At 41.8% G+C, this 22507-nt stretch overlaps 1 protein-coding gene across 4 annotated transcripts in view; it reads left to right on the forward strand.

Annotated features, from left to right (window-relative positions):
- LOC308386394 (WD repeat-containing protein 37-like) overlaps positions 1-21689 on the forward strand; it is a 22623-nt gene extending 934 nt beyond the window's left edge. The window contains exons 1-15 of one of the 4 annotated variants that reach the window (XM_080865898.1): positions 1-130; positions 740-1006; positions 2925-3021; positions 3117-3212; positions 5474-5538; positions 5879-5944; positions 8978-9116; positions 9583-9654; positions 9942-9986; positions 10165-10241; positions 10363-10597; positions 12033-12174; positions 16997-17131; positions 19204-19318; positions 19489-21689. The exon at positions 1-130 is cut by the window's left edge and continues 104 nt beyond it. In XM_080865898.1, the coding sequence (XP_080722024.1) occupies positions 854-1006; positions 2925-3021; positions 3117-3212; positions 5474-5538; positions 5879-5944; positions 8978-9116; positions 9583-9654; positions 9942-9986; positions 10165-10241; positions 10363-10597; positions 12033-12174; positions 16997-17131; positions 19204-19318; positions 19489-19620 (1569 nt within the window). In that variant the 5' untranslated portion in view covers positions 1-130; positions 740-853 and the 3' untranslated portion in view covers positions 19621-21689. The remainder of the gene's footprint in view (positions 131-739; positions 1007-2924; positions 3022-3116; positions 3213-5473; positions 5539-5878; positions 5945-8977; positions 9117-9582; positions 9655-9941; positions 9987-10164; positions 10242-10362; positions 10598-12032; positions 12175-16996; positions 17132-19203; positions 19319-19488) is intronic. The other 3 variants (XM_080865899.1, XM_080865897.1, XM_080865900.1) reach the window with 3 other exon arrangements.
- The last annotated feature ends 818 nt before the right edge of the window (positions 21690-22507 follow it).

Consider the following 22507-nt stretch of genomic DNA (forward strand, 5'->3'; position numbering starts at 1 on the left):
CTGCTGTGCGCTGTTTGGTCTAAGATGCCGCGAGGAAGCTGATATGTGGCAGTTAGCTCGTGCTAGCGTTTAGCTCTAGTAATTTCTCGGGCTGCTTGGCGTGTATAGATTCAGTCAGGTAATGACAGTGGTGAGTGTCGTCTTGTTTCGTGTACCTGTATATCAAAATGATGTCAAATTACCTTTTAATTTTTCATAGGTAGTTAATAGACGTACTGTTTTATGAATCGACGCGTTCAGGCGTTTTTACCGTTTCCAGTCTCAGTTTCACTTATATATAACGAGCGAGCTAATATTTATTACACATCATTGCCTGCCCTATAAAATTTCTGTTGGCTTATATTTATTACCCGTTGTCCTCTGGTTTACTATCATACTGCGCTATAATAACGGAAGCAGCGGACATACAGCGCTGCAGAACTTCAATAACATCCTGTAATTAATGTGGTAATATCTGCTGGCAAAGAAATGTACGATTTAGAAGATGATCGGGTCTTTCAGGCTTTACTGGCTGTCTATTGTAAATTCAGGCGACACCATTTACCTCGGGACTCTTTATTAATTTGACAAAAGGTCTAAATGCACTTTCTATATCTATTATTTCCCTATGTAAAAGAATAACGTGAACACATAGTTAAATTGTTGGGATTTTTGAATGGATTTAGAATTTAGGTTGTTTTACCTTAAAGAATTCATGTAATGGGGCTAAACCTGCATTTTCCTTTCTTTTCACTGACAGACAGGTGGCGATAACTGAAAGCCTGAACCAGCCAACCAGAAAGTCCAGCCAGTGTTTACCTGTTTCTCAGGTAGGGTGTGAACAGGGGGCAGGGCCACCCACGAGGTAGGAGGGATGCCTGTGGAGGGCGGAAGCAGCAGCGGCTCTGCTTCAGCTGCCCGTCACCCCAAGCAGAAGCGCAAGGCTCACAGTTTGTCTATCAGGCGCACCAACAGCACAGAGGAGAGGCCGGGAGGCATCCAAAGAGGAGACATGCTGGATGGACAGGTGAGGGGGAAATACACAAAGACATGGATCCATGGGTTTTCTCATTTACACACAAGCAAATCGACAACAGCAGACAAGCAATCTATGTTAACTTGAAGTTTTGAAGACAGCGTAATAACATATGTTAGGTGTAAAACACACAGAGTTTCACTTTAAAACACAGAGCAGGCTGTTCTCGCATAAGTAGCATTTTTATTGTTAGGCTGTTTTGGTGCGAGGCTGGTTCTTTCATTCACAAGAGTACAGTATGAGCCGGTTAAGCAGCATTTCTTTTATTTTGTACTTGCAACATCAACAACGCCACGCTTTCACGTGTTTATGAGTTTCTTCCTTGTTGTGAAACAGTAGCTGCAGTTTCTTGGGCAGATATTTCTTAGTCAAAAAGTTAATGCTGTCTCTGTCCTCTGTGGGTTTAGACTTTGGTTACTCATTTCTTTGTTTTAAAACAAAGTACTCGCCTGTGTCTCTGGTATCAAGTTGGTTATTAACTTTCTCCAAACACGGTTCTCTAAATTAGTTCTACAATTGATTTATTTCTTCCAGAAAAGGGAAGAGTGGGAACCTGTTCACGAGCAGCCATTTCCTGGTGCAGACCAGTTGCTTCTTCCCTTCTGAGATAATAAAAACTGTTTCTGTTTGATCAAGAATATCTTGGTTGTTAACTTTTGGGAGTTGGCTTTACAGCGACCTTATTGAAAGTCATCTCCCAGATAAGACCAACAGATGGTTTGTGAGTGTTTCACATTGTATTGACAGGTTTCTCGTATCGGGGGAGATGATAGACAACGTGTAGGGTTAAAATGAAAAACACGTTGGATGACCTACTTATCAGTCGCTCTCAAAAATGGGATGGTTGAATTTGTCAGTTTGCCAGACCATGGAAATCCTTTGCCTTTTACTTTCTGCGCTTTGTCAGCCACTAAAACTAGAGCTCAGCTTGCACTCGCCTGTTGTCTCATCAAGTTTTAATATGGGCCGCTTGTTCAGGTCTGATTAGTCTTTTCAACAGTCCTTTTTTGTTTATTGCCAAGACTGGCTGGCGCTGTGGATGTACCTCCTCTATTCCCTGCAGCACTGGCTACACATACACAGACAGTTTTATGGACCCATATTTTACACAGAACAGATATTCTTCCTCACTTTTAACGCTGCCGGCTTTGGCCTGAGCAAGCTGCAGGTTTAAGTGCCACTACTAAAGCAGCTTTAAATTCACAAGGCCTGCCTGTTACTTCTTAAATGACCTTTATTTATTTGTTTGGGCTTTTTTTTGATAAAGTGTGTGAACGTGGTGATGACAGAATGGTCATGCGGCTAACGTCATTGTGCCAAGCGGTTGGTTTTTTTAACACGTGCCTCAGCTGAAGGGTGACAAGTGAAGTGTTTGGTATCGTTGTCTTTTGGACGGCTGAAGGACTGAGCAGCAGCGCTCAGGGAGCTGTGAGACGCAGCCTTCTGAATCTAGTGTTTTCATGGCAGCTTTTATGTGTCTTCACATGCTAGTCTGGTGGAGATTGGCGGTCAGCTGGTAACTGGGTACATCTAGGACTGCACCATGGAGGTAAGTTAGTAGAGGCTGGTTGGACACTCCTGTTGTGTAGTTATTTGTTTTTAGCTTGTAGCTCTGTAGCTCAAACTGTGGCCAAGAGTTCGCACAAGTTCATCTGCTGCCCGATTAAATCGCGTAAACACGTGTGTTCAGTTAAACGTTTTACCTTTAAGAGTCACAAACTTCACTTCCGACTGTAATAACAGAACATGTTGTTGTTATACAGTTCTGCATTTTTGGCATAGCATTATGCTACATTATGTTACGCCACACTTGAGGAGGATGTGGAGCGAATTCCTGCTCTACATTCCTGACCTTGAAGCGTGCCGTGTGTTTGACCTTACTGTGTGGTTCTGTTTTCTGTCTGTCCAGGACTCCAAGCTGCCTCTCGCTTTGCGGAGCAATCTTCTTGACCTGTTTGGTCAGATTGAACGGGAGTTTGAGAATCTCTACATAGAAAACCTTGAATGTGAGTAACTGACAGTGTACGCATCAGTGCTCATTTACTGAGTGGACGTTTTCAGTGTTTAAATACTGACACGTCATGGCTGTCTTACGTTGCAGTACGTCGGGAAATTGAATCACTGAATGAGCGGCTGACTGGAGATGGACAGGCTGTTGAGGGAGGAGACCCCACCAAGGGAGCCTTGAAAACAAAAGGTCCGTAATTTCCAACACAAATCTATTTAAGTCTGTAATTTACACTGAGTACAGTTAATAGAAGTCTTTGGAAATTGAAATGGAAAATATTGATTGTGTTTAAAGTGGATATCTCATCCCATGGTGGCTGAAGTAATCTCCCTGGGAGCTGATAAACATAAAGATTTAAATTGGCATGTTACTTATGTGTCATCTTTGTGACAGACTGTCGTAAAACAGCTGTACACATATGAGCAGTTGTTTTTATTTTTACCTTTAGGAAGCCAAACTGTGTTTGTTCTTTGAGTTACTGTGGTTTAGTCACGATGCAGATAGATAAATGGTGACTTGTAGGGCGTTTGTAAATGATTAAACTGCTGATTAAAACTCGAGGAAGTTGTTGATCACAGTCCACACAGTGTTATTGCCACAGGCTGAAGACAGAGGAGTCGCCAGCATCACAAAGGCGGTGAATTTCGCCGGCTGAGTGGCACCGTAACACCCACAAAGGGGTGTGGGACTTTTCAGTAAACTGATTTCTCCTGCATTGATCTGAGAGATATTACAAACAGTGGCATTCCCACTCTGTCTCTAGCCAGCTTTTCGTGTTCTGCATCACATCCATGTCATGACATTTCTCAAAAAGTATCACAAAAAACATTTTGGACCCAAACTACCAGGAGTCCAGGAACATAAATTGAAGGGAAATGTGCCCCCAAATCACTCAAACATACGATAGCATTCGAAAAGAAGAGAAGTACAAAGATACAAGCAACTAAATGTTTACAAAATTATAGATAATACCAAAATAACTTTAAAATATTCAAGATAAAATAGCGAAGGACACGGATATTTTCTACCTTTAAAAAAATGCTGTAATGAATAAGAATTAAAGTGAAGGTTAATGAAAGCAACAAAGTTTAATTTGAGATGTTTTATCGGCTCTCTCAGACAGGCAGACTCTACCTGCACAGCCTAAAAAGACAATTTATCATTTCTTTTCTTTTTTTAAAAACTTCTTTTTATGGCAGATGTTTGTACCAGCTGTGTTTGTTTATGTTGTGTCTATATGCTGACCAGGCTGCTATATGGCATGGCTACACATTTGCATGAGCCACCTGTTTTTTCTTTGTACAGGGTGAGTGAACATTTTCTAGGAGCTAATGTTTACTTGGATTTTACTATTTGGGCATCCAGCAGCCTCCATAAGGTGAAAATACTCTCCAGTAACCCTCTGCCTGGCTGTGTATCCCTGTTTTTAGTAAATGTGTTTTCAATGCCAACAGTTGCCTCGATTTTCACTGCAGCATCCATAGTTTTCATTTGACTTCAGAGCTTGAGGCACATGCCCACCTGGAGGCCAAAAACAGTATGGCGGCCCTTTGAAAGTCTATAAGTTTAACTTATCGAAAATACCAGAAGGTTCCTGTGCTATCAGATGCACTAATAAGCTTTAACTAACCCTGCCTTACAGGCCAAACGTACCAGTCCCTGTTTCTTCTCAGCAGCCCCGGCTGTCAGTGGTGTCTCAGTTAAACTGTTGGAACAATTTACCTGACATTAGATGTATGACAAATGTGACAAATTCATGTTATTGGAACTTTTCTGACCCTACACTGTAAATTTCCACAAGACATGAGATTGGAATACATATGAAAATACATGTAGCTGTAAGCTTCTAACCTGGCAGCAGTGCAAGGTGAGAAAACCCCCCAAACACTTTAGTCCTGCAGTACTACTGAGTGTCCACTATCGGCTGTCATGATGGAGTAACGTTTTGTAATCGTTTTTGGCCACCAGGTTAGCAAGTTAGCAAGTGACTGAAATCTGTGAATCACTATAAGATGCCATATAAAAATTGTACAAACAATGATGACACGTTCTGTAAACTGGTCGATGTTCATTACTGCTTGGGGTGAGACACTCACATAGGTCAGACTTATGTAAACCCTCTGTTATGACACCTAATATCCTTAAAGCCAGCCTGGATTTCTAAAATAAGCTCAGTTTAACTGGTGATCACACTTTGTGAAGCTGAGCTCTCGACAGTATTTTCACAGCTCCGTCCTTGCTGGACATGGGGACATTTACACTGCATAAATGTTCAGTGTAGATAGTATAACTAGAAACGCTCAACAAGGCTTTGTATTGTCAAGGTGTGTGCTATTTTAAAATCTTGACACTTTACGAGACCGTTACTGCAGCAGTGAATAAAAGCAAGCAAGAGTTCTGTCACTGGGTAATGAATTTCATTCATTGTTCTTTGTGTCTCTGTCACACAGCCAGCCACAGCACCAGTCAACTGTCACAGAAGCTGAAGACGACCTACAAAGCCTCTACCAGCAAGGTACCTGGCACAAGCCACGTTAGCCCGTTCAATAGAGCTCGTAAGACGTGTCATGTGTGTAAATATTTGAGCTTTTGGGATTCAGGCCTGTGTGAAGTAACTGACTGTGGAAAGCCCCTGTAATGCTGAGTGAGAGGAAGGAAGAATCTTCCTCTGAGGAGATCATAATCTGTTTAAAAAATGTGGGTAAACAAATAATTCACTGATATGATTGAAGATTTTAATCACAGGGGTAAAAGAAATCGTGTTTACTACAGCATTTACCACAAAATGTCATCTCCCATGACTTTGTCCTTTGTAATCTCTTGACTCTCTGACACAGTGCTTGTACACTTTCCAGGGCAAATTAGGTGGACCTCGCAACTTCAGTGTGGCAACATGGGAGTTGTGGGGCGGAGATTCATGGGTAACTTCCTGAATGCTCTGTTTGCCACTAAGCATCATGGGGGAGGCGGTGGTGGCTTGAATGTCTCTTTAACTGCAGTCTGAACTTGACTCCTTCTCTGCTCTGCACTCATACTCAAGTCATTTGGGCAAAGCTGCATTTGTTAGATGTACAAAGTGTTACTTTATATTTTATTTGTTTATCCTTTTTTGTATCGCCTTTCATTACTTTGGCGATTCTTTGAGTCACTTTTCATCAGCTATTTCAAACACCGTGTCAGTTGGCTACACTTACCTTCTTGCTAGATGAGAAGATCAAAAGCAGTCCCAATTTTGGGGGGAGCTGACGTTAGTAGCTGGATAGCTTAGCTAAGCACAAAGACTAGGCCTAAAGACTTCTAATGAGGAAGCAACATTGTATTGCCCGAAAGGTAACATAATACATCTATCAACAATGATTTCTGTGGAACTTTTGTGCTAGTAATTTCAAGTTTCTGCTGGTCGCCTTAAAAAAATAGTCTGGCACACGATCCCTGCCTTCATAAAGTTTTGTTGTTTTTACAGTTAAGTTTTTGCACAGTTCAAACAATTGATATAAAAGATTTTGTCTGCACATTATGCCTTGTTTTGACTGAGCCAGCTAGCTGTTTTTCCTGTTTTCAGATTTTATGTTATCCACAGTTAACTGGCAACTTGACCAGTGATTAGTGTTTTGTGTTTTTTTTTTTTGTTTTTGTTTTTTTGTTTTTGTTTTGATCAGTGTTCCCCCGCATTGGCTTATGTTGGACAGGTCTGCTTTCAGCTTCTTTTTGTTGTCTTTCCCATACAGATGTTGTTAGTAATGATTACTATTATTCTGCCTTTGAAATTAACAGATAGTTTTTGTAAAACTATTTCAGATTTTGAAAAAAAATAACATCAGGTTTTTCATTAATCTGAAAAATTGCTGCCTTTTGTCTTATAAAGCTAGATGAAGTGTTTCCTCTCTAATTGGTAGAAACCTGTATCTGTACTTGCCATCAGGTTACAGATGAAACATCAGCAGGACAGCTGATGCCCTCGAGCTAGCATCCCTGCCACTAGCAGTATAGCTTCTAGCATCTTTACATCTGGTTAAAACGTTCAGGGCTGATCTCTGTCTGATCGAAATCTGTTGTAATGAAAAAACTACCATATTCTATCTTCACTTCACCTACTTTGCTCTGCTCCTCTCCACATTCATGCACACACAGTGAGAGCAGAGGAGAGGAAACTGGTGTGAGCTAAACATTACACGAGTGCAGATAAAATTAGTAAAATAGAAAAATACCTAAAATAAATATTTATCTTTTTTCCATTTCTATATTTACAGTAATAGGAGAATCATTTTTCTCTTCTTTTGTGTTCTAAGTAAAATGCTGTTCTGCTTTTTTTAATGCAGAGAAAAACCTTGAATATAGCCACAGTGAAAAGAGCATTGAGGGAATCAAGAAAAGGCTTCTTTAATTAACCCCATGACAGAAGTAGCAGCTATGTACAATACCACTAACCTCTCAGCTGGCTAAGAAACATGACCAAAAACTAATTTTGGAAAGATGGAGGGGACTTGAAACTAATGATCCTGACTAACTATAGCTTCAGTGTTGTACGGGGTTGACATTGACTGGGCTATTCACTCATCTTGTCTGCTATTTTGCTCTAACAACAGGAGGTGTATAGTAAGGTTGCATCAGAGCGCAAGGTGAATATAAACACTCTGGACAGAATAAGAGTTTATATTAACACAGTCTGGCACTCATGAACCAAATACTTTGCTGCTGCTGCATCTAATGTCTAGCAATGTTGTTAGCTTGTTGCTGTGGTCAGCTGTCTGCAGCAGCATGTAAAGTACTGGCTGTGACAGCTCTGTGACAAGTGAAACTGCACTTTAGTTTGTTTATCTGGTAGCCTGCAGTGACGGGTCCATGTGCAATCAGACCACTAGTTATTTTTAGAGGTTGCACCGGTCGTTTACAAGGACAATCACAATCTGTCCTCTCGATAATTTGATACTCTAGTGACATGCAGTGTGGCGCAATCTGAAATCACAAATATGGCAAACATAAAAGTGTCGCAGTGTACAAACACACTTGGGGTCTGTATCACAAAGCCAGTTTAAATTATTCTGATAAGCTGACATTTAACAATGAAAACGTATAACTTTAAATAGAGGAACACAGTATAGAGATATTCAAATAACTTCCCGATAATATAACTAATGTGATTAGACAAACAGAATTACCACAAAGTGAAGTCTTTTTAATGTGTTTGGCATTTTCAACATGAGCGGTTATAAACTGATAAACATTAAAAACAGTTAAAAGTTAAGGAAGGCTCGACCTGCCAATGCAGAGGGTGACCAGCACAGGTAGTCTGTGCTGAAAAATAAAACAGGTACGCGATAAAGCTGTAATGTTGCTTTTGTAATTAACTGAATTCATAAACAGCATGCACAATTAATATTCCATTGTAATTGGTTATCGAACTTCAGTTTGTAGTAAAACCTTTTTTATCTCTGACATAATTATCACCAAAAGTAAAAACGACTTATTATTCTTATTGCTCATCTCTTTAATGAAAACCTTTGCCGTCATTATGATCATGTGGGAGAAATGTCAGGCTGGCTTTGTTCCCATGTCCTTAAGTTAAATTGCTTTGGAGCCATTTAGCTGTACAGTTAGGATTAATGACACCTCAAAGAGACTTAACCTATTTCCTAAGAAGACGCCTTTCCAGGTGACCTTGTTTTGTGATACACACCCTTGATCTAATCTGGCAAGCAACACATTAGCTTTTACTGTGTTTGACAACGAGTAACAGTTAACTGGCAATACCTGTATGTAGCCAGGTGTTGGCTAGGAGTTATATCAGTATTTACGGAGCCTAAATGAAGCTGTGCAGTAAGACAGGAGAACTACAAGTTAAACTCTACATATTCTTATATTTTGTAATCAGTGTAATTACATTTACATTTTTTAATAATTTAACTGAGTGCTGTTAAACCGTTATACTTTTCTCTCCCTCACACTCGCTTCAGATCGTGTCCAGTTTCAAAGCCACCACCGGCTCCCGGGCTTTGTGCCAGCTGCTCAAGGAGTATGTGGGCCATCGCGATGGGATCTGGGACCTCAGTGTCACCCGAACTCAGCCAGTTGTGCTGGGCACTGCCTCTGCAGGTAGAAAAAAAAAGTCCCTTCACAGACTATATAAATCAATCATGATAGCTTTGTTGTACACACAGGCAGCATGTGGCACCCTAGTTTTAAATAAGAATAAATAGCAAAGACTAAAGGTGCTGCAAGCAATATTTGCATCATTATATCTTTGTCAAATTAATTGTGATGCCTCGGTGCAATTAGCAGAAAATGAGAACATACTTAAGATGATTGATTACATCTGGTGATGCAGCGCAAGTAGTGTTTTAGTATCAATATTTATCCAAACCAGTCCTTCAGAAACAACATGTTGGCCTCGTTTTATCTTTAAGGAAGCTCGTTAAACAATCCAGAAATTTCTTACCACATCCACTCAGACTATACAGCCCATTACATAAAGGCAGGATCATACAGCGTGAAACCATTAGCTGGTTACTGTAAAAATGGAAATGGCTGCATGTTGTTTATACCTGCTCTCTCTTAACAGACCACTCAGCGCTGCTGTGGAGTATAGAGACGGGCAAATGTCTGCTGAGGTATGCTGGCCATGCAGGATCAGGTAATCACAGCCAAAGGCTTTATTTGTCTACAGACATTCACAAAGTCCATACACAAAAATTATTCTAAATCGTTTATATTTTTTCTAATAGAACGTTTTAATAGCCTGTCTGAGTGCTTATAACAATATTTAGTGTGACGTACAGCCTGTCGTGCGACATCTCTTGTTAATAAACACTGGCTCATGGCAGAAGCATTTCGAAGCGTATTCTTAGATGTAACACTGTCTGTCAACATTTGCTTACACGGCTTGTTAGATGACGTCTCTTCATTGTTCCCTTTGCACAGTCAACTCCATCAAATTCCACCCCACAGAGCAGATGGCACTCACAGGTAAGCATTTGAATGCATGTTTGACTTGTCAAGTCGACTACGTTAAATATAGCATCTGTTTCAACAGGTTTGTTCTCCTTGTCGTCGTTTCAACCGTTTTCTGCTGCATCTGTTGCCTCCAGCAGTCACTCGTGTGTAGATGTGAGCTGTGCTCTTTGTTGATTTGTACTTTCCACAGCCTCTGGGGACCAGACGGCTCACATCTGGCGGTACATGGTGCAGCTTCCAGCCCCACAGCCACCACCAGATGTCAGTGTGAGTAGCTTTGAACTTGTTCTCTTCCCAGTGTTTCTACAATAGGTCACTTTACTCTCAAATGAATCAAACCAAAACAAGACAGGAGCTCGACTGAGCTTTTGTTTTGCGTCTTTCACAGGCTCCGTGCGATGAAGACCAGGATTCTTCGGACAGAGAGGAAGGCGAGGTGGATGGCGAGGGCCCTTGTGAAGTGCCCACGGTCCGGGTTGCTACTGCAACACTCAAGAGCCACCAGGGCGTCGTAATAGCAGCTGATTGGTTAGTGGGAGGCCGACAAGTGGTGACAGCTTCCTGGGATCGTGCTGCCAACCTGTACGAGGTTGAGACTTCTGAACTGGTTCACACGCTCACTGGTATGTAATGGCAGAGGAGTCGTAAACAGAAGTCAGGGTTTTTGTTATTTTTCTTCCTCATTAGTGTACTTTGTATGACACTCTACAGTTTAACCAGACTGTTATTAAAGTTCAAATATGAAACTACAGACATTTTATCTTGAGGCATGCTCACTCATCCAGATAAGGAAATCCCAAACAAATGATTCTGTTCATCTGGACGTAGCGTTTTCAGTGGGAAAAACCATTCATCCAAGTGACTTCTTCAGTCTCAGCTGGCTGCAGGTTTTCCCAACCTTATAAACAGTACATTTGCACAATGACTGAAACTAGCACCACTGATGAACTATGGGCTGTGAGGTCAGTCATTAATGTGGAAAATTTCATAACCACTGATCAACAAGCACTGATCAATGACCATGAGTACCATTCACAGAGCGTTGGGGAGTGGCTGCAATCACAGCATTGTAGGATGGTAAAAGATGTACCCTTAGGCCCCCTCCTTGATTCAGAGATGGTCTTTCCCTTTTCCTTGACTCCTCGCTCGAACCAGCGTTCCTCCCTGTCCAGGATGTGTACATCCTCATCACTGAAAGAGTGTCCACTCGCCTATAGGTGTAAATAGACTGCAGAGTCCTGGCCTGACGAGGTAGCTCTTCTGTGTTGTTCCATCTGCTTAGCCAGAGGTTGTTTGGTTTCCCCGATGTATAAATTATGGCAATCCTCCTGGCACTTAACAGCGTACACTGTGTTACTCTGTTCTGATCCTTGGGGTTGACCTGTTTTTGGTGCAGTGGGTTTTGGGGTTTGAAAGCCACAGAGACAGGGTGTTTAGAGAAAATGTGTTTCAGCTGTTCCAGTGCTGCTGACACATACGGGATCACTACAGGTTTTTGCTCAGGCAGCAGTTGTCCTTTTCTCCTGGATCGGCTGGAGTGATAGAGCAGTGACAAAATGTTCTCATGATAGTCTTTCTGGTTTAGCAAAACCGTGCACCTACCCTTGTCTGCTGGACAGGTGATAATGTTGTCATCACTAAGCAATGTGAGTGCCTTCCTCTCCTCCATGCTGATGTTTGATGTTGGGTACAGGCATTATAAAATCCATGTAGTTTGTGGAGCCAGCTTGCTTCTTTCAGTGTTTCTCAAACTCTTTTTTAAAAGCTGCCAACTTACAACTTTTAAAAAGTCATTATTAATACTAAACGATCCAGGTTGAATTTTACTAAAAAGGTCAGTGCAATAGCACCAACAAGCTTTCTTCTTTTCCATGAAATCACATTCAGCCTCATATTTTTCACCTTCTTGTCCACGCTCCACCTACACTGGTTTAATCCAAAGAAAATCTGACGTGTAAAAATCACACGCTGTTGTTTTTGTTGTTTTTTTTTTTATGTTGAGATTACTTAAAAAGGTGTGATTTTATGCAACACAATGTACTGTGTGTGTGTGTTCAGGCCATGACCAGGAGCTGACTCACTGCTGTACCCACCCAACCCAGCGGCTGGTGGTCACTTCATCCAGAGACACCACCTTCAGACTGTGGGACTTCAGGGACCCATCCATCCACTCTGTCAACGTCTTCCAGGGACACACTGAGTGAGTCTTTCTCTCTCACCCGCGCTCCTCCTTCCTGGTTCCCTGACAGATACTTAAATGTGGGTGCAGTCTTTAATTTGCCCACAGGGTGGTGCTGTAGCATCTCACCTCCATAAATCCCTCCAACATTTTCTTTTTCCTTTTACATTAATTTACAGACCCTGTTGCTCTAAGCCAAATCCTCCACTTGCCTCTCATTCATTACGGAGCACTTCTCCTCACTTCAACAGTTTGCTTCTCTTTCTCCTCTCTGCTCTTCGACTCTCGTTCTCCCTCCCTCTTCCCGTTCATTTATCTGTCCGTTTCTGCGTTAATCCCCCCACTCTGTGTAATTTGGCACTTCGCTCGCTGTTAACACTCAATTGCAGCCGCTCATTTCAAAACGATGACTGTCAGGCTTGTCTGTGGCTTTCAATGGCAGTGCTCTTTAAAAGGCACAAGAAGTGCAAGTGTGTGTGTGTGTGTGTGTGTGTGTGTGTGTGTGTGTGTGTGTGTGTGTGTGTGTGTGTGTGTGTGTGTGTGTGTGTGTGTGTGTGCCTACATGCGTGTGCCGGCTGGCTGGCAGCCTTTGATTGCAAGTGGGGGGATTATGGCAGAGCTCATTATGTACGACCCCAACATGTATAATTCCCGCAGATCCCACTCTAATTCTCTCCCATAGACAATTGCTGTAATGAGATTAAGCACCAGTGTTTCACAGTTAACAACAGCCCTCCTCCCCTCCTTTCCTTCCCTCCATCCTTATTTCCTTCACAAATGGCCACTTTCTTTGTGGCGCTGCATTTAAAGCAACAAGTAGACCTTCAGGCAGACATAATGATTCCCCAAACTTCTGCAGGCTCATTACAGGACTGCAAAAAGCCTAGTCTGTAATAGTATTTCTGCCACTTGACACACGCAGTGTAAATAAGAATGCAGCTGAGCTGTTTTTCAAGTTGCTGATTAATAGTTTAGTTTTGTAAATATGTATAAATGGAAGACGATGCCCATCTCAGAAGAACACAACTTTAAAGTCTTCAGATGTCATGTTTTCACTCATGTGGTGTGCATCAGTGAGTTGAAAACCCAACAATACTAATTTAGCTGAGATGTAAACAAGTAACACAATGTAGACTTCAAAGATGAATTAATTGGTTTAGTTTGTTAAATGCTTGCAAATCCATTCTCGGCCTTTTGCTCAGTAATTATTAAATATATTTAGTCCTGTTGTTTACTTTATAAAGAACACGGTGACACTGCTGCCAAGTGCCTGGAAACATAATAAGACACAGAATCTGATTAGATCTCAGTGTTGATATCTTGGTGATTTCGGTCCAACAAATATGCTAAAAAGTCCTAAATACTCGCTTTAATGGTTTGGAGGAGTAGTAAGCAGAAGAGGAGTTGAGACAGGCGTATTCTGTTTATCAACTCATGGCTTTTGCTGTATGTTTGGGCGAGTAGGAAAGCATAATGGACTGGACGCTGGAAAGAAGCTCATTGACTCTGTGTGTGTTTTTACAGTTTCCCCACTTTACTACTTGTGAGGTATCCTTGTTTTAACAGTGCCTTAGAGCACTAACAGGTTGCCATTCCTCCTACTAATTTCCCAGGATCTCCAACATGACATAATGGTGTGGCATAAATGGCATAATCTCCGCGTCCCTCCTGTGGAAACATCAGAGAGAGTAGAGTGTGAATAGTTTAATAGGCAGACGAGGTTGAGAGCTAGAGGGGAGACAGCCTCTCGTTTTCACCGTCTTCACTGGCAATTACAGCTAACGCTCCCTGACAGCGAACCTTGGCAGCTAAAAGTGCCGTGCGCCCCCTCTGTCCCGCCACCCCCGCCGTAATTGCAGTGTAATGACAACTGCGCGTGAGCTAACAAAACGACCGAGAGCAAACGAGAAATGACAGCGGACTTGCTCTACAGACGGACTGCCATGTCACGTTTGTCTCTGCTGCCGTCGACGGCTTTCGGTGACATCTGATTGCAGTTTTGGAGAAATGCAACTCTGTACGTATGTGTGCTCGTGTGTGTCTGCATGCAGATGTGACATCCTGTCTCTGGAGGAATACAACAGCACTTACCGGGTTCTCAGCGACTGTCAGATCTGCAGCATGGCAAAATAACAGAGTGCTCTTAAACCTCTTAGTCGTCGCTACCTGAATATTTTCATTAACATTTTAGGCTTATGCTCTCACCCACTCAACAGTGAGCACATGTTAAGGTTCTTTGAGATGTCCATACATTTAAATGCAGTCGCTTAGACCAAAGCCTCAGTGCCAGAACAGAAATCCAGTCCACTTAACAGTTTTACGTAAGAAAAATTAACATGCAGTTTGGTATCAATGTCAATAATACAAAGGAGTCTTACAAACTGTTATAATAAGTCTAGCCAGATCATTTTACACACTGCTTTCATGTGATATTTGCATTTATAATGCACAAAAAAATTTAACCCAGCAACACAAAGGCATTCAGAGTGCTGTTAAAAATGTCTTATATTTCGGGGAAGTATTTTCATTTGAAGATTGAGCCGAAGCTTCACGTGAAGACTAGCTGTAACTGTCCAAAGGGCTTTCTTTGTAGATGTTGAAGCTACAGGTGTGTCCTGGGCTGTGATGTCGCTTAAACGTATCACATGAGGCTGTCATAAAGTTTCTGTTTTGAAAAAGCACATCCCCAAGAAAACACTCACCGAGTGGCTGTGCACCAGCAGATTGTAGCTTTCTGCCTTCTCGAGATTCACTCTTTCACACGAGTGAGTGACAGCGAGATAAAACGATGTATTGTCTCGCTGCGGTGCGTTCCATTATAAGGTAAAGACCTTATAATGGAACGCACCGTGAAGTGACTGTTGTTGTGATTTGTTGCTGTAGAAATCAAATTGAAATGATCTGTTTTCTTTGTGAGAACAAGTTTGAGTTTCAGATCATCACAGTTGGTCAAAAGTTGGAAGTTTTGCATTGTTCTCATTTTCTTCACATCTTATATGAGTCATGACACCTATTGTTCAGGAGAATACTGCAGCCTGTACTCGCACGCTCAGTGCTGGTGTAAATCCTGCCGAACCGTGAACGGCCATCTCTCGCTTCTTCTCCAGCACCCAAAGTCTCACAAAGAGTCTCGACCTTGGCTGTCAGAGACACTGCAAAGCATTAAGTACTACTGAACACTCCCCTCCTTCCTCACACCCATTCTAAAAACCCTTTAACCTTAATCAACCTTTTAATCAATTATCTCGTCTGATTACACTCCCCTCACACCTCCCACCTAACACACCTCCTATCTTTCCTCTTCGCTATCTCTCCCTGCTCTCCGTTTATTCCCAGGTGGGCTGTACCCTGCAATGTCAGAAGGTGCCTGTAACGATAGAGCAGTTTCTTTGAGCCGCAACCTCCCTAATAGCACAAAGTTTAGTCCGCTAATTAGCCCTTAATGCCATGTCGATTTAAATTAAGCAGGAAGCCAGTTTTACCTAAAAAGATGGGATGTAGAACCCAAGATAGTGCTGTATGTGTGTGTGTAAAGGCAACACGAACCTTAATAAAGAACGAGGAAGCCTATTCAGGCTTTTGGTTTTACTTACCTCCATGAATGAGTAGAATAGATTCAAAATGCTAAAGATCTGTTAAATGTATGGATAGGCCTGACCTTAGTCCTAAAGAGGAATCATGCCTGGCTGAATATAGGGGGGGCGGAGGAAGGGATGGGTGTATGCACTGCTGCCTCCAGTGTGCAAAACATTCCTGTCAACAGGATCAACTAAATAAAGTACTGCCTGAATTTGAGCACACATTTGTTTTTGTTAACAATATGACAAAAGAACATTTAAGTTTTCAAACACATGGAGATTTCCACTATAAAGTCAAATGTTAACGAGTTATCGCGGATCTATATATATATATATATACTGTATTGGTGTGGCTCCGTTGTATTGGATAAAAAACCATAACAATAAAACACTTGTGTATAGTTTAGGGGTGCCCAAGCATACATCGAAAGTGCTGCATGTAATGGGTACTTGAGGTTACCTCAAAAGGCTCTGAGAGGACGCGGTAAACGGACTGGTTCTTATATAGTGCTCGTGCACTCTACTTGAGTACTCAAAGAGCTTTATACATTCATACAAGCACTTTGCTCTACATTTCTAAGTGCTTCTGTCTAATGTTCACGCTCTGATGAATGCATCAGGAGCAACCGTGTATTACACTTGTATGTATTATGTTATATGTATAATGTTCCCAAACTTCGGAGCATGTGTTTCATCACATTTAATCGTAAACTGAGAGAAAGAAAATGTGACTAAATGCCAATGCATCGAGAGGAAATCATCGTTCACAGCATCCTGATGGCTCAAACACGTTTGCTGGTGTGAATGTTTTCAAGTCATTATTTATCTCTTCACTTTGTCCCGACTGCCGCATCTCTGTGACATCCTCTGTGCATGAGTGAGATCCTGCCAACTTCAAGTGGCAAAATGACACTTTGTAAGGTTTTAACAATGCAGAGTCGCATCATAAACGAAGAAGCACACAGTGTCAGCTTTACAGTGTTGTACCTGACACACCCTCTGTGGCTCCAAGTGTCTGCACATCACCGTGACGCATGTGTGCGGCTCGTGTCATCTTTTATGTATTAACAATAATAGCACTGCCCTGTGGAAGGGGGTGACTAATAACTTGTCACTCAGAAAACTTTCTTCTTTCCGTGACTGGTAGAGATGTGCAACTATGATCTCTGAAATAGAAAACCATGCTCATTACCACCTCCGTTTGCTGCTTGCACGCTTTCGTGCGTAACAAGTGTGTAACGCTGTCGTGTGTGTTTGTCTTGCAGCACGGTGACGTCTGCGGTGTTCACAGTGGGTGACAATGTGGTTTCAGGAAGTGATGACCGTACTGTCAAGGTGTGGGATCTGAAGAACATGAGGTCGCCTATAGCAACCATCCGCACTGACTCAGCTGTGAACAGGTAGGTGACAGGAGAAACTGTAGCACGCGGTGCTGGACATTACAAACTATGGTGTTAAATTGATATGTTGGCTGGTTGAGCGCTCTGTCAGTGGTTGTCAACACTATAAATTAATTTAAAGTCGTAGATTGCTTTGAGGTTTATTTATTCAATATAAAGTATAAATTGAATTAAAATTTTACAAGTAATTAACTTAGGCTGATGTAGTTAAAGTCAGCATTTTGGGCATCAAATTTTCTTTGTGTATTATACTTTTCTTTATACTTTATGCTTAACAAATGTATTGGAAAACCACCCGCTGTACGGTTTATGCAACCGCTGCTCTAAATTAGAAGTGATGGTAACTACCAATACTTGTAATTACCAGTATGCGCAAGCTCTTTAGTCAAAATGATATTTTTAATGCTAAAATGTAATTACTGTTGTTATCCATGAAATTTGAAATTCACTGGGTTTCTTTTTTTAAAGCTGAAAAAAATAATATAGCGCACTGTTATTTTTGATTAAATGTCAAATTACAGTTATTCACTTGCATTCCTGAATAGAAAAATAAATTTTAGTTATTGAATGTTCTTGAGTGAGGTCGCAGATGCAAGTGGTGGAAATTAGTTTGATTCAAAGGGTGGCTGGGCTCTCCCTTACAGATCATTTGAGAAGGACTTATAGTAGAGGTGCTGCTCCTCCACATCGAATAGCGCCAGTTGAGGTGGTTTAAGCAGGATGGTTCCAGATGCATCCTTGGCACGTTGTTTCGGGCATGTCCTGCTGGTAGGAGACCTCTGGTCTGAGGGAATTCTGAACTTCCCTGCTTAGACCGCTGTGACCTGAACCTGGATAAGCGGCAGAATGGATAGATGGATGAATGTTGCACTTAATTAATTTTGGACTTCTCAGAGGAGTCCAGTGTTAGGTTTATATTGTTGGATTGTCATTTATGCTTAGAAATATATACTCATATATGCTTAGAGTTATATAATTGATTGCATATTGATTGGATGTCTGATCCTTAGCAGTCTGCAAAGACTGTGTGCCTTCCAGAGGGTTCTGGCATACTTTTTTTTTTTTTTTTTTTTTAAATACTTTTGTTTTCTATTAGTGACTGGGGATCTAAAACAGTGTTTCCCAACCTTTTGGAGCCACGGCACATATTTCACATTAGAAAAATCACACCGCACACGACCAAACAAAAATGTCACAAAAAGCATATTGATCATTTTTCCCCACGCACCAGATATAGTGGAATTGGCTCGGTTTGTCCCCAGTGTACCTTTTTGTGCTTTCTTCTACTCATGCTTTTCTCCAGGAACCAGGTCAGACTGACTACTTTTTCGTTTCAAATAACTATCTATTGCAGTGGTTCTTAACCTTGTTGGAGGTACCGAACCCCACCAGTTTCATACGCGCATTCACTGAACCCCTCTTTAGTGAAAAATAAAATAGGATTTCTTTCAAATTCAAGACATACATATGTTTTTTACTGGTGCACAAAATGAGGCGTGCATATCACGGCGGAGGCTCTGCCGAACCCCTGAGACCGACTCACCAAACCCCTGGGGTTCGATCAAACCCAGGAACCACTGATCTATTGCTATTATGCGCTGTGTCGTCTCACAGCATGACTATTTTGTAATTGTTTTTCTTCATCTTCATCTTCTTCAGCAGGTAGTTGTAGTGCCCTCTAGTGGAAGAGAATGTAATTGTTAGAGTGCTAATCAGGTGGAACCCGATAATCTTCCGTGCTGCAGGACAGTGGTGGGGAAACACTGGTCTAATAAACTTGTTAAGCATTGTATGTACTGTTAAGGCAGTTAGATGTTCGTATTAACATGGTTATTGTTCCTTATCTTCATCTTCCTTTAAAGTGCACCACACCACCATTTACCAGACAAGATTGTAAGTGTCATCATTGTGCTGCAAACAGAAAGTGAAAATGTGCTTCAGACGTGGCTAGATTTAAATTCTATTCTTTCAGTAAATCACTGACATAGAGTCGGTCCAGTCAATCAGGAGAACTCGGGTCAGCAGATAAACTCTGGCTCCAGTTTAAAGTGCGACTACATCTGATCTTTCAGGATCAGCGTCTCTGCCAACCAGAAGATCATTGCTCTGCCACACGACAATCGACAAGTACGCCTGTTTGACATGAGCGGGGTGAGGCTGGCCAGACTTCCACGTAGCAACAGAATGGTAAGAGCAGAATAACCTGGACGGGAAGGCGGTTGTTAGCATCAGTTACCATAAACTAAAACGTGTGTGTGTGTGTGTGTGTGTGTGTGTGTGTGTGTGTGTGTGTGTGTGTGTGTGTGTGTGTGTGTGTGTGTGTGTGTGTGTGTGTGTGTGTGTGTGTGCGTGTGCAGGGTCACAGGCGAATGGTGTGCTGCACGGCGTGGAATGAAGAAAACCAGTCGTGCAACCTGTTCACGTGCGGCTTCGACCGGCAGGCTATCGGCTGGAACATCAACATCCCCGCCCTGCTGCAGGAGAAGTGATCAGAGTCCCTCCGTGTATAGATGGCGCAGCACACGTCTGCACTGTAACCCGCGGCCTCGCACACGCGTGTTTCCTCTGTCGAGCAGTTTGGTTGTCATGTGCTTCGCAGCTTTCCAGCAGTGAGCTCCAAGTTCAGACAGTAATTGCTCCTCAGTTACTCTCACATAAAAGCCTTTTCATGTCATCTGAACACGCGTGTACGAGGCCACACAGCCGACCTTCTGCGTCTGACCCTTCACTTATTTAGCATGGATCGTGAATTGTGACAAGGCTCGTCCGATCTGTCCGCCCCCAGCCTCCTCTATATATTTCTGACCCGTGTGCCGCGGGGCTGCCGATCACGGCACTGTTGTTTAGTTACTGCTGAATCGTCGCTCTTGCATGTAGATAAACTCAGTTTGCAAATGTTACTTGTAAAGTCACAAGAGAATAGAACCGTTTGTAGAATACGATGTGTAAATAATATATTGTGGCCTGTTTAAAGTGACCTGTGTTGCAGGTTGTTGTTGTTAGCTAATGTGTCTTACAGTTTGGCAGAGACAGTTCTGTGATTCTTTTATTTTATTTTATCCTTTTGGTCAAATATTTGGAAGATTTCTTATCGGAACATATCACAAATCTCCGTCATATCACCTGTGCAGCGAGCGGGCTGCCGGGCCAGTCGGTGAGCGCTTCAAATGGCGTCTGAGGCGTTGTGGGAAACCTTTGACAGATTGAGATTCGCTCCCTTGCCTGTTACCTTTGATGCTTTCAGTTTCACAGCCAATATTTCCAGTATAGTTGAAACTGTAACTCTGCCTTGTTCTGCGTTTACAGTGGATTTTAATTTTTTTTAAACATGTTGCTTTTTTCTGCCTTTTCTGTGAGGATGTAAAGTGTCAAGAGCATAGCAATAATGACTCTGTGAACAGGAATGTGTTGTGCATTATCATATTCCAGTATTCCCTACGTGCTGCTGGTGTCCATAAGCTCGGTATAGACTCGTCCTCTTTAGCTTGCTGCCAGCTCCTGAGCCCTGCGTTGCTGTACTGTGTGATCCTTAAGTGAACTTGTCAGGTCATTTCTGTGCTTCAGTAGCGCTCCTGTCAACATGCTCTCGCAGTTTGTGTTGAGCCCTCAGTCTTCTATAACTTCCTGCATCTTTGTCGCTGGCGGCGCTTTTACTCTCTGCACGGAGCGCTCTTTATCCAAAAACAGAAGCAATAACCCAGCTTGACTTGATGTTTCTGGTGCTCGGAGTGAAGTCCGGGTCTTTCTTTTTTGTTTTCTTCCATTTTGAAATCAGTGACTATAACTTGAAATACACACTGAATCTCAGTTTGACTTCTGACTTGCCTAGAAATAGGCTTAACTGGATTCCAGGAAGCTTCAATTGTTACACTTGTGCAATATTTTAAACATGAAGTCATGCTGTAGTTTCTCACACGTTTAATCGACTTCAGTGCTGTAAAACCCACACAAAAGACTCTGTGTACCTGTGTGACTGCTGTAGCTGTAGCTCGGTGTATAAAGGTGACTTACTGAAAAATCTGGCTTCAGACTTCACTGCTGTTTCTACCCACAACACAAACGGGATGCATTCTGAAGTAGCATGAATCTGAAAGTGTAATAATCTTATTGAAATGCCTTACATTGCATTGAGGAGAAAAAACCCGGTGCATGGGCCTTATCCATCCAAGCATCAGTGCACTTTTCCAAATGCTTGTTAAAGAACTAATTGTGTTCCCGAGCACAGCAAAGATAGGATTTTTATTCCTGTTTCATTCAGGGAACTCAATTTGGCGCCCACCGGTATCAATGTCATTTTAATCTGCAGGTAGAACGGCACGGCCCGATTCGTGCCCCGCTTATGAATTTCAACCTGGAGGAAATATGATTTTGGATTGATACATTAAATTATTGCGTGCCAGGCTGTAGGGGTAAAAAAAAAAATAGAGTGGATGGGCTTTGCTTCACTGTAGCGAATCATATTCACCTCAAACTTCATTATGTGATCTACTTTGCATACTTTATTGTGACGGGTACGTGCTCTCTTGACACTTTCCAATAAAACGTGTGATTTCCTTTTTCCAGTCTCACATCTCTTTTTCATCCTATTCAAACACAAGTCCCTTGTTCCCTTTTGTTCACTTCAGATGTGTTTTTGGAAGGCGCACTTTATTCATCAGGTAGCTTCGAAAAACAATGTAAAACTGGTGTTGATGAGAACAGATTTAAGAGGTGTGTGGATTTAATGAGACTTTTAATTTGCTTGTTAACTCATTCTTAAAGGAAGCCATGTGGAAGCCACAGCGATGCACAGAGCAGGCATGCAGCTACTTTATTTCTTAGTGTTCAACTTCTTCTATTTCTCTTTTTCACTAATGTCCAAGAACATAAAGTGGATCCGTCTGCTTCTTTTGCTTCCCCAGCTCAACAAGGGGCTTGGCTCAGGATGCCCAGACACCACCTCCTTAACTATATAAAGAAAGAACCAATCAGGAGGCTAATGGAAATCAGAAAATGTTATCAGTGATAACACCAAAGCAAAAAAGCTTGGGATTTGATTAAAAATTCAACAAGTTATAATGATTTAAGTTATGATTATATCTCCAACCAGTAACAATGTGGCAGCCTCTCTGAAGCACACAGTTCGTAAATAAATATGTTTTCATCTACTGAGTTAAGACAACGTTCACCTTAACAAAGTAAATAATATTGGAAACCTGGAAAAGAGCATTTTTATGCTTGTGGGTCCCTCATCTTGAAATCAGTGATTTTCTGATTTGATCCCTGAAATAAAGTCTGTGGATAACACAAACTAAAATTTTTCATATGAAGCTTTCATATTTTTGCAGAAATTAAAGGTTGAGGTCGCGAGGCTGGTTTAGTAAGTCTGGGCAATAA

This window comes from Rhamphochromis sp. 'chilingali' (genome assembly GCF_963969265.1).
Source record: "Rhamphochromis sp. 'chilingali' genome assembly, chromosome: 18".
Taxonomy (NCBI): Eukaryota; Metazoa; Chordata; class Actinopteri; order Cichliformes; family Cichlidae; genus Rhamphochromis; species Rhamphochromis sp. 'chilingali'.